The 12,788-nt window shown below is 33.8% G+C and overlaps 1 protein-coding gene across 3 annotated transcripts in view; it reads right to left on the bottom strand.

The window, feature by feature from the left end:
- Positions 1-12,788, bottom strand: part of Hgf (hepatocyte growth factor (hepapoietin A; scatter factor)) — a 66,654-nt gene that overhangs the window by 46,973 nt on the left and 6,893 nt on the right. For 2 of the 3 annotated variants that reach the window (XM_013026097.1, XM_013026095.1), the window contains exons 2-5: positions 11,559-11,724; positions 8,178-8,290; positions 6,607-6,721; positions 791-918 (exon numbers count right to left, since the gene is read on the bottom strand). In XM_013026097.1, coding sequence (XP_012881551.1) covers positions 791-918; positions 6,607-6,721; positions 8,178-8,290; positions 11,559-11,724 — 522 coding nt within the window. Of the gene's footprint in view, positions 1-790; positions 934-6,606; positions 6,722-8,177; positions 8,291-11,558; positions 11,725-12,788 lie in introns of all 3 variants that reach the window. The other variant, XM_013026094.1, reaches the window with a different exon arrangement.

Here is a 12,788-nt window from a genome sequence, read left to right as displayed (position 1 = left end):
TTCTTTTGGATTGGAGGAATTTTAGGGATGTTGATGGAAGTAAAAATAGAGCAATTCAGTAGGCAAATAACTAAGAGAAAACAAACCATTATACAATGCTAAAAATGGATATTGTCCATCATTCAGTTATCTACTGTAGAAGTACTGGCAATGCCTTTTGGTGCTATGTGAAGAGATAAGAACACAGGCATGGATGGAAGCCACTGCCTTCAAAGACGGCCTGGGATTCACTGCTTTGGTCTCTTCAGGCACTATTTTGAATGTCACTCAGTTCCAGTCTATGTATCAAATGCAGTTCTAGTCACATTTTCATCAAAACACACATGGGGTATTGATCTTGAAATGAACCCCTTTAGTGTTCTCTCCTGGATACACACATTTGTTCATAACACACCACAATCATTTTGACCAGATTTCTACAGAAGTAGATACTGGATGAACAGTCATTGGGATTCCTAATAAGAGCTAATTCCATTCAGCTGTTTCTATCTAGAAGAGCAGACTTCTGAGGTAGGTGAGCAAGTAAGTAAGTAAGCTCACAGATATTCTCCCCAAACACATGACTCAGGCTCATGTTGAAATTCAAACTGATCATCACTCTACTGTTTTGCATTAGTTTGGTCATTTGAAAAACATGGTGTGAGAATGTCTTATAACTATTGACCTATGGTTGAATTGGAAGGCAAGGCCCATTGTATTGTGGTGGATTCATTCCTGTTTACTTTTCAAGTGAGTACAGTGCTACATATGAGGGGAATAAGATGCCCACACGGCATTCATGTTCATTTACCTTCTGAACACTGAGGAATGTCACAGACTTCGTAGCGTACCTCTGGATTGCTTGTGAAACACCATGGTCCCCCTTCTTCCCCTCGAGGATTTCGACAGTAGTTTTCCTGTAGGTCTTTCCCCCGATAGCTCGAAGGCAAAAAGCTAGTTTTAAAATGATAATCATTACAGTATAAGAGCATGCAACTTTATGTGGGGCCTATTGATTTTTATTAATTAGTGGATATGTTTTTATAAATATAGGAAACTAGTCTTTCCCATCTACATGATTTTAACTTAAATTCTGTAATTTCCATGTATTCTTAAAAATATTTGAATTCCATTCAAGTTCACCTGACCAAACTCTCATACTCAATATTAGAATTTAATTAGCATGGCATTGCCACACAATTTCAGCATTCTACTCAAAAGTAGAACACTTTCGGCAAGGTCAAGTAGGAGAGAACTGAAAAATCATGTCAGTGAACTTGAAGATATTATTGCACAATTTATCTAAGTCATTACCTGCTTCTTTAGTGCTTTTCTTATGCAGAAGAGTCTTTCTTTGGTTCAGCACAATTGAAGAACAGATTAAAGATATTTCATTCATAAAAAAAATCAGAATCAATTTAAACTCTATTGTCAGCTTTCTTTTACCAACTATGAAACCCCAGCAAGTAATGCTATTAACTTATCTATGCAATTAATATAACAATAGCTGGTAAAATATTATACCTTATAATGTAGCTTTAAGATGTTCAAAGGCTAATTGACACATAACAAATGTTACTTATGATTAAACACACCCTACTTAGTTGTCTCTAAGAATAGAATTACTTATTCTCTCTAAAACATTTGAATATATCCATGCATGCTGATGAATGCCAGAAATCCCAATTTCTTGAGAAGCAAAGAAAGGATAATCACAGTTCAAGACCAGTCCAAGCAAACAAAAAAAATAGCTAATATTTTATCTTAAAAATAGCACACATAAGAACAAAACACAAATAATCGAGCTATGTACAGTGGTCAATGCGTATAATCCTAGCTACTCAGGAGCCAGAAAAAGGAGGCCAAGATCTGAGACCATCCCTGGGAAAATATGTGAGAATCTATAAAATAAGCCAAAGTAAAAAGGTCTGGGGGCATGGCTCTAGTGCTTACCTAGTAAACATGGGGCCCTGAATGCAAACACCAGTATTTCCAAAAAAGAAAAAAAAAGATAGTCATCTTAATAATATTTTTGTGTTTGGTGCTATCAGTTTTAGTTCAAACTAGTCAGTCCCACACTGGGCAGTACTTTCAATACATCATCTTCCCCTGAAATTTCTAATGCCTTAGTGGTAGTTTTCTTGAACAGGCATAAAATATTCCTTCATATCAGAGCAGGCCAAACCAATGTTTATCTTGTATTGTTTATAGTATTGGATCCAATGATGTATAGATGGCTGCACACAAAAATTACAAAAACATAAGTAAAAAATTTTATGAAAAACCAATTTTATTCTTAGTATTTTAGTTAGGTCTTACTAAAGCAGTTTATTTCTCTTTTACTAAGATTAAAGTTCTACAAAATTCTAAAGTCCAAGAATTTTAATGTCTCAATAAAGATGGTCCTATTCAATGAGGCTTCTAGTTTAAAAAAATGTATAGGCCAATTAATTTCCCTGAGTTGTTAATATACATAAATCAGAACCTCACATTGTACTTTATAAATAAATACGGGCAACAAGAAACAGAAAGAAAAACAAAAAATTTGAAAAAAAATCACATTACGATATGTTGCAACACAGAATAAGCACAACTATACGTCAGGTACAAAGGAACATTTTGAAATGAGATACTTGCATTTGGTCATCATCATACCTCAGAGGTGAGTATTCAGGAAGTATAAAATAGTGGTCAAAAGAGTCTAGTCTAAAAGTTTTACTACTAGCTAAACATGTTTAGAGAAACAAATTAAATATTATAAACATGTACAACTCCATAGTCATTAGGTAGAGAGTTATATCCTTCCTTCACTAACATTTCAAGTATGTGAAATGAAAATAAAATATCGGGTCATATAATGGACAAAAGCTGTAATGTAATTAAAATAAATAAACTATCACGGTTCATGATGCTAATTTTCAAGAAGAATAGGACCATTTGTATTCTGTCTACATTTTAGCCCCCATCATTCTAGAATATTTGTGTGTCTTTTGTTTGTGACATTGTCTGAAATTTACTCTTTTTCATTTTTGACACATTTCTAATTTATATAAAATATTCACTTTTTCTGACAGAAACCAAACTGAAAATTATATTTTTATGAAGTAATGCACTTCCCAAGCTTATATAAAAAAATTCTCCTGTAATTCTCTATTACGTGTATATGTATATATATGTGTATATATATATATATTTGCACATATATAGAGAGAGAGACAGACTGACAGAGAGAGACAGAGAAAGAAAAGATACAGAAAGACAGAGAGACAGAGACAAAGAGATAGGAATAGTAATTGTTCATCACAAGATGCACATAGTTGCCTCAAACACCACCTAACCACTTGACTGGTACTGACATAAATCCTTAGAAAATTTATTTACCAAGTTACAATTTCTTCTTCACTTTTAAAAGATGATTAGAATAAACAAGATATAAGCAACACAGAAATGTTATTTTTCTGTGTCATTTTTATATTAAGTTTACTTAGGAACTAAAGAGTGGTTTTAACACATTCTATACACACATATTCACTATGTATAATATTAGAGAGGATTATTTTTCTGCACACAAAGGGAGGAGAAGGTAAATTAAAATTCACTCTCTCTTTCTTTTACACACACACACACACACACACACACACACACACCACTATAGTAAACTTGTAAAGTGATACAGAAGATGTATAGAAAGCCAGGCGCTGGTGGCTCACGCCTGTAATCCTAGCTACTCAGGAGGCTGAGATCTGAGGACCACGGTTCAAAGCCAGCCCGGGCAGGAGAGACCATGAGACTCTTATCTCCAATAAACCACAGAAAACCGGAAGTGGCGCTGTAGCTCAAGTGGTAGAGTGCTCGCCTTGAGCTGAAGAGCTGAGGGACAGCACCCAGGCCCAGAGTTCAAGCCCCACGACCGACAAAAAAAAAAAAGAAGATGTATAGAAATGGTGAGTGTATCAGCCAGTAATTTTGTAAGAAAGAAGAGGTTGAAAAGAAAAGAGATAAAATAGAAATCAAAACTACATATGGACAAAGGACAAAAATAGCTTTGTCCAATTAACTCCACTGAGTAAATAAAATGAATAATACAATGAAATGATAAACTAATTTATATAACTGAATCAATCAATTCTGACCAATTTCCTCTTTAAAACATGAAAGGAATGAATATCCAATGATGATCTTCTCTTTGTTCTTTGGTGTATTTGACTTCTACATAAATTAACTAGCTTTCTTTGATGTCCCAAAATGTCATAAGAATTTCTTCAACCTCCCATACTTGGTCAAGGGATGTAGCCTAGCTCTTTTCACTTATAGGTATGTGTTCACTGGACAAAAGTTTATGACACTTACTTCACACAAGGCCTGTGCCAGGCTTTTGATGCCATAATAAGCTTTGATTCACACATGTACTAATTTTAGTGCTTTGTCCTTGCTGTTAACAATGCTTTAAGAGATAAGTGAAGAAATATTTAAAATTGGGATATATCCAAATGTACTTTGAAATATAAACTAGGTCTGGGTGCTAGCCTCCCTTTCTTTTCTTTTTAATATAAACTGCAGTCATAGGAGACTTGATCCATTCTATCATCTACTTCATAAATGAATGTGGGGGTAGCTAATGAAGGATATAGATGTAGATATCAGGTCACCTGATTATCTGGTTAAGCTTCTACATTAATTTCACCATCTATCATCATCTTTTCATTAAGCCACTTGTAAAATATTTCAATTTAGGGAGTCAACAATAAATCATTCCTCCAGACAAAAATTTATTTCTTGTTTAATTTTTGCATTGCCCCCAAAATGCATCTTTAAGCTATCATGTAGGTACTCCAGTAAGTTGCTAATTGATGAAAATTTTTATTCCCACTGGATACAAAAAAAGTATAAGAATATTATCCTCTTAGCTGTAAACTTCTGTATTATTGGTAAGCTGGTTGATTGGACTGGCAAACCGGTTCCCAGGGAGATCTATTTCACATGTGCTCCTGGAGCAGAGAACCACAATCATACAGAATTTAGGTTGAAATAAGACCTCTACTAGATCAGTCCAATGCTCTTTCCTGGGCTAAGGTGGGATTCATTTCAAATGCTATTTCTTTGATCGGAAGAACCTTAGAACTGTTTATTTAAATACAAAAGTTTTCTAAACTATGCAGACCTTTTAGAAGAGGAAAATTTTCTTTATTTAGAAATATAAAGATGACTGTTTCTGAAGTATTCCTACGCAATTGTTAGTAACACAAAGAAAAATTGTTTGGTTTTTTTGTTGATGAACTACTGTAGGGGCTGATCAGCTTGGCTAGTGACTAGTCGGTATTAATAAGGTCAGGTTTGATCCTGGTGTAGAACACACACTTTGTGTGCAAGGGTAATTGACTTATCTGTTTACTAAAACAAACTCCATCCTCTTGCAAGATTATGTCTAAATATGGAATGAAAATTGTATTCATCCAAAGTCATCGCATTTTGCTATTGCAAAACTGAGTAACCACATGTGTCCTACTGACAGGCCAGCTGTTTCATGCCCTGGGGTTATTGAAAACAGAGGTTACAGAGTAATACTAGCTAGGAGTATATCCTACGCAAACCACTTTCTACTTGTGTATCATCCTGAAAACTATTAAGGTTCCTTGTGTTTTTGTTGAACCATGTATATAAAGTAGAACTCATAAAACCACCCCCTACTGTTTTTGTGAGTATTGCATAAAATAAACCAGTAAGCTGCTCAGCAAGGTACTTGGCACATGGTAAACTAATCCCCCAATGTACTTATTGACAAGAAGAGATTTCTTTTAAAAACGACATTGGCTATTCTTTAAAATATTTGTAAAGTAAGTCTGGAAAATGCTGACTGAATTCAGTCCTCTAGTAGGTTTTATATATTTATCTTATTCCTCCCATGTGATTAAGATTCTCTATCTTCTGAGCTTATGAATATGTTTTCTAGTCATTAAGTAGTAGTCTTCTGTTTTAATAAACACAATTATCTCCAGTGTAGCCATTTAGCTTCAAAAGCCTGAATTTTCTCTATTTTTCAATCAAGATATGAAATGAAAAAGTACATAAATCTGAGGCATGACATTTTAGCAATGGTTCTCCATTTAATTCATCTGAAGAGCTTTCAAAAAGCTGGGTAATATATTCCTTCTAGAAATTCTGATTTAATTGCTTGGTGTTGTGGGGTGTTTGCAAGACTTGCAGTTGAATATTTTTTAATTTGTAGCCAATGTTGGGTTCCAGAGGGATAAAAGGACAATTAGCTTCTACAGGTCAGAGTCTAAATCACAGTCAACATCTTTGGCTACCTAGTTCTTTCTCAAAGGCCAAAATGAAGAAAACACTGTCTTAAATAAAGTTTTCATTATTTGTTCAAATATCAAGATCTATAAACTGCATTAAGAAAACATTAGGCCACAACTTAAATGATAAATTTGTTCTTCTTTTTATCTAGATCAACATGAATTCATAAATCCCTGGGCTTCCTAAAGGGACTAAGTCTCTTTACAGCTCAACAGTGTTGACTATAGGTTGTTCTAGAATTGTAAATTCTTCTCGAATACTAATTTGAGGCCATTAACTGCCAGAAAGGAGAGGCTCCATTCCTTTTCTTCATGCTGTTCTTACCTGTGTTCATGAGGTATCATGGAATTCCAATGCTGACACTTGATGCCACTCTTTGTGATAGACACTGTTCCCTTGTAGCTTCCCCCTTTACCAATGATGCAGTTCCTAATGTAGTCTATGGAAGAAAGTAGAGAAATATGCTATAACTCTGTGAATCTCATGCTAGGTTTACTGAATAGAAAAGAAAGATTCCATTGAAATCTGAAAGTAATTAACTCTTGTAAACTATTTCAAATAACACTGAAAGTTCTTGCCTAAAGCTTCAAGGAGTATTTTCAAAATAGCACATTTCATAATAATCCAAACCAAACAAATAAAAGTGTATTGAGAAGCTTTAATATTGTGAGTATAGTTTTCATGGGTAATTACAGAAAATAGTCACTGAAAGTAACATAGATTAGCTGTTATATACAAGGTGATTGTGATCTGCTAAAATATAGGGAAAATAGGTAAGAAAATGATAAAAACAATTTTTTCAAGATCAATTTAAATTTAAAAGATTATCTTGTGAGTTTTTTTTTTAATTTATTTATTTATTTTTTATTTGTGAACATACTGTACAGAGGGGTTACAATTACATAGGCAGGATAATGCGTACATTTCTTACCAAGCATTGCAGCCTCCTCCTTTGGTTTACCCTTCACATTCCTTCCCAGCCTCCCTATCTTGTGAGTTTTTATTTTGAGTTTTTACATATGTATATACATGAGACAATTACATTATTTTATATATTTGCTAAATTTCAGCTATTAAGTTATAATTACGTGATAAGATGCTATATATTCCTAACAAATAATAGTAAGTGTAGCTCTTAACAAAATTAGAAGAAACATTAAAAATGCTCAACAAGAAATGTACTCATTACCTTACTCATGTAAATTTAACCCCTTTGTACAGCATCTTTACAATAAAATAAAATTTAATAGAGAATGAATTTATGCTAGATCATGAAATCTTGTTTATAATTTGTAGAATTATTTGTGTAGAGATTATTCTATTTTGTACCATGAAATTTACTTTGAATTTTATTAAACATTAATCCAATCAACATGAAAACATACATCTATAGCTTCAAATATCTAAATTTAATAGGACAAAGCAGGTTTAATAAAGCATTAATGGTAACAAAAGTGTTATTGTCAGAAGTAGTCATAACCCATAATTATTTTGTGATGACATTTAATTTGTAAAATTAATATGCATTTAATATTCTAAGATTATCCCATCACTGCATTACTCATCCAACATTGTTAAAAGTAGAAAATATCCCAGCCAACTCAAAACATGCCACAATATAATGTATTATAATCTAATGATGCAAGATCACACCTTTTAAGGTGAACATAGAAAACATATTCTTTGAAAAAAGTGCCAAGAGAGAGTGGGGAACCTGGATTATAGATACATTTGGGACTCTGCTCTACAAACTAGAGAACCATACTAAAAATAAGATACAGACTTCAAAATAGATCAACATATAATAGAAAAGGTGTGGGAAAAAAACATGTGGCAAAACATTAGAAAGTATATTTCATACTTTACTATGTAATCATTAGAGAGCAGCCCCTTACCTTTGTTTTCATAGAGGTCGAATTCATGGCCAAACCCTTTTTTCACTCCACTAGACATGCTGTTGAAGGGGAACCAGAGACATCTTTTTCTTGCTTTATCAAAAACAAAGGCCCTGAAAGAAATATCTGAGTGAAAAGAAGGAATACTACTATTGAACGATTTTTAAAGAATGGGCACATGGTTTACCAAGGAGGGCAACATAAAAAATGATGCATTATTATATTTCATATAGATAATAAAATGTAAATGATATACAAACCTACAACTTGACAGTCAAACAGCAGAGAACAAATGAAGTTTTTTGCAAAAAAAATTAAATATGACATCTTGGGAAAGTTATTGCTATTCTAAATAACTTGTAGAAAAATAATGTCTTCAACAAACAGAATCAACATGTAATACAAAAACCTGGATTATTGCTGAATATGTCTTATTATTTCTTGAATTTTCCCAGCAAGTTGGAAAATTTGATGGCAATTATATAGAGCTAATTCAGTTTGAGATATCATGATTAATTTCCAGTTGTAACTTTATAAAACACATCCTTAAAATGACATTTTCTAAGGTATATCTAAGAGATTATCACCCCAAGAAGTCTCCTAGGAAAGAGAAATTTGAAATCAAATATTTGAAACTTTTAGCATAAAATCTCTCCAAAAATCCTAAAATATTAACGACTATTAAAATATTGCTATAAGAATAACTGCTTATTTAAGCCAATTTGGGCACTGTCCTTGAGCTCTTCAGCTCAAGGCAAGTACTCTACCACTTGAGCCACAGTGCCCCTTCTGGTTTTCTAGTGGTTTTATTGGAGAGAAGAGTCTCACAGACTTTCCTGCCAAGGCTGGCTTTGAACCGTTTTCCTCAGATCTCAGCCTCCTGCATACATAGGATTACAGATGTGAGCCACCAGTGCCCGCTTTTTAAATACCCCCTGGGAAAAAGGGTGCAGGGTTTCTAGTTTGGTGATCCTTTTAATCTTTTTCTCTCATTCTTTTGCAATGATATATTCTTCTAAGAGAAGGATTTTAATACTATTTTACATTTCCATATAGAGTGTAAGGCCATCAAATTCCATTAATTGTCTTTTCTTTTAAATGTAGCTTTAAGAAGGGGAAACAAAGGAGGAGGCAACAATGCTTGATAAGAAATGTACTCATTACCTTGCTCTTGTAATTGTAACCCTTCTGTATGGTACTTTCACATTAAAAAAAAGAATATTTGTCTTACCCTTATTTTAATTATCAACTTTTCTGAACTGTATTTTGTCTATTTTTGAATTCTTACATCAGGGAAACTTTGACTACAGTGTGGGGGAAAAAAAGATAATTTGATTCATTAAGAACAGAATTTAAGGATTTAGTTTTTAAGGCTTGTATGCATACCATGATATACACATTTAATCTCCATAACCAATGTATTTAGTGAAGTGAAGATGGGAAAAATCTTGTTTTTCTGGGCAGAAGCATATTGGCTAATACACAGGTAATATTATATACCCCTTCATGTGTATTTATGTATATGGAACAGGTTGCCATACACTCAGATACTAAATATGATCTAACTAGATTATGGTAGGAAAATCTGAGACTTCATATATGAGACATAAGAATATATATTAAGAAGGTCATGTATTCTCCAATTCAGCAAAATCTTTTTAGTCTACAGTAAGAAAAAAGAAGTAAGAATGATGAATTCTACTATTGAGTGGTAGAAATACTTTCCATACTTGTGAACCTAGAAGAGGATATTTTCAAATGTAAAATTAACAGTTCAATGTGGTTCTCCTAATACATTTGCTGTCTCCTTCAAACCCCAAGAAAAGACAATACAGTTCAAACTGCTGTGTTACCAAAAAAAATCCCTATAAATCCATATAGCTGAAGTGTTGATTGAAATTATCCTTTTCTAACTTCCCTGTTTTCAGTGTATTTGATGTTGGTGTAATTTGTGGAGGGGAAGGGAAAAAACAAATTGTTTAAATAGGGATACAGGTGGACCCATTGCAACAGTGAGATGTACAAAACGTTATGTTGAAAAACGAACTTTACAACTTTGGTGTGGGGGGGGGGATGTGTGGGAGGGGATGGGGATGGGAAGGGATGGGAAGGGGAAACAAAGGAGGAGGCCACAATGCTTGACAAGAAATGTACTCATTACCTTGCTCATGTAATTGTAACCCCTCTGTACTTGCTCATGTAATTGTAACCCCTCTATACAGTATTTTCACAATTACAAAAATCATAAAGCTTTCACACAAAAGTCTGGAAAGGAAATAAAATTATCTTAGGGATAAGTCAATTCCCAGTCTCCTTGCCAGGAAATATCTCTCTGAAAGTGGTAGTTTGTCTATAAAAATAGAAAGGACATATCTTCCCCTCTGCCTATCTTGAAGACCTTCCCTGACCAAGTCCTTTCCCTGAAGGCCTAAATGCTTAGTTCTCAGAGACAGGCAAGATTAAATTAGTATCTCTCTCTGTGGCTTTTATGTGTCACTGTCCAAATGTAATAAACCAGAATGGGAAATCCACAAAACTTTATGCGCAGTCTTATTTTACATTGGGGTGAAATACAGACTAAAGGAATAGAAAATTAATGAAGGGAAAAGATGTTTATGAACAACATGGTAAGGTATCATCTTCTGAAATGAAATTGTCACTTTTCAGGTCCAAATTTATGAGTTTTATCCACTGTGATTGCTGGCAAGATGGTAAGGAATGTTCCTCCCTGTTATGTCACTCCATCTGTGTTAGGTCACTCAGCCACTGTTAGGAACTGTCAGAAGGTCTGGAAGTCTCCAGCTGAGTTCCCTTGGGCCTATGAGTTGCTCAGTCACTTTTCACCTGAACCCTCATCAGCACTACCTCTACATCCCTTTAAATAGCTAGCACCATCTCTGCTGCTGACACAAATTTCTCAGGTTTTGTTTTTGTTTTTAATCTATTCCTTTCAACACCTTTTATTTAAATCCCTAAAGACAACAGAAGATGTAATAAATTTTGACTGAGGCTTGATTTTAATTCTGAAAATCCTTCTACTTTTCTTACAAGGGAATAAATGTTTACTCTGAATACAATGTTTTAAAATGAAAAGTTAAATGTCAGCTGATTTGATTAGGTTTCTCTAGTTTAATTATTCAAACGATGAATGAAAAAATCCATAACCCAATCCACTGTATACTGGAATGCACGTTTAGTAGTCTCCCGCACTACAGCTATATTAACATCAACTGACAGCTAAGTCTTTTATTATAATTAGAACTAGACTCAAGCTTAATGTGAAAGATTAACAACATTGAATATGAAACTAAGAAAAACACCATTATCATATATACCTGCTATATTTGAAAATTATCCTGAGACCAAAATGAAGCAACTTACTTGCAAGTGAATGGAAGTCCTTTATTCCTAATACATCTATTTGCACACTGGTCTGCTGTGTTCATTTTTTTTGTCTTAATCCTCAATAATGGATCTTCTTTGATTAGAGTAGTCTTGGCTGACTTTTTGAATTCATGAAGTGTATTTCTTCTTTTCTTCTGTCCCGCTATTAAAACAAAAACCCAAAATAAGGAAGAAAGAAAAAAATTATTTAAGGCTGATAATGAAAAAAAAAAAGCTTACCCTTATAGAACATGGGTGATGTGACTATTTTATCTGAAAACATACTCAACTTCCAGAGGCTGGGATGGAGTGACATGGGAAATAGAAGTAAGAGGAATATTGTTATCAAGGAAAAACAAATAATATGCCATGTAGACTTACTTATCTACATTCCTTCAAGTGAAGGATGCATCTAAATATTGGGACAAGGACCACCCCAAAGAAGTAAACAAATAACCCTAAGAAAATAATTGTTAAATAAACAATTAGTACAGAGTTCAGCCTAAAAATGTTCTATTCTCCATATGACAAGGAAGCACATTTCAGTGATAGAAGCATAGTATGTCACACATCACAGTTAAACAGTTCATGTTCTTCTACAACTATTCCTAATTTAAGTTAGAGTGATAATTGAATAAGGTAATTCAAAAGCCAATGATAAACTTCTCAGTAAAAATGCTGCAGTGGACAAATTTATCTGATTTGTTCTGTAATGCATACTATACATAGTTCAGTCCATCTCTTCTTCTCATTTACTACATAAGTGTTTTCTGTGCTTTGGTGAACTATTTCTTAGTATCACTGAACTGTTTGTCTTGAGATCAAGCCAAATGTTATAAATCAAATGTATGTAAAACTTCACCCGTTAATGTAGCAATATCATTTTTCTTTTTGAAAGTACAAGACCTCTAGATAGCATGAAACTTCCTACTAAAAGCCTCAAAGAGGGAACCAAAGTATCCTAAAAGCCTTATGGACATTTTGAGAGTGCTAAAAATTTATTTCCCTGTTCTTGATTTTTCCCTTGTCACCCCAGTCTAATAATAATTTGCCGCATCACAATATGGATTTACGTGTCTAATAGACTTACACATCTATCATAAAAGAGGCATGGAAGTGCCTCTTGGCCTGTCAATTGTTTGAACACATAACAAAAGAAGATTCTTGGGCTGGGAAGGTGGCTCAGTGGTAGAGCGCTTGCCTTGCATGCATGAGGCCCTGGGTTCG

This window comes from Dipodomys ordii, unplaced genomic scaffold (genome assembly GCF_000151885.1).
Source record: "Dipodomys ordii isolate 6190 unplaced genomic scaffold, Dord_2.0 Scaffold90, whole genome shotgun sequence".
NCBI lineage: Eukaryota > Metazoa > Chordata > Mammalia > Rodentia > Heteromyidae > Dipodomys > Dipodomys ordii.
This window is presented reverse-complemented; position numbering and strand designations above follow the sequence as displayed.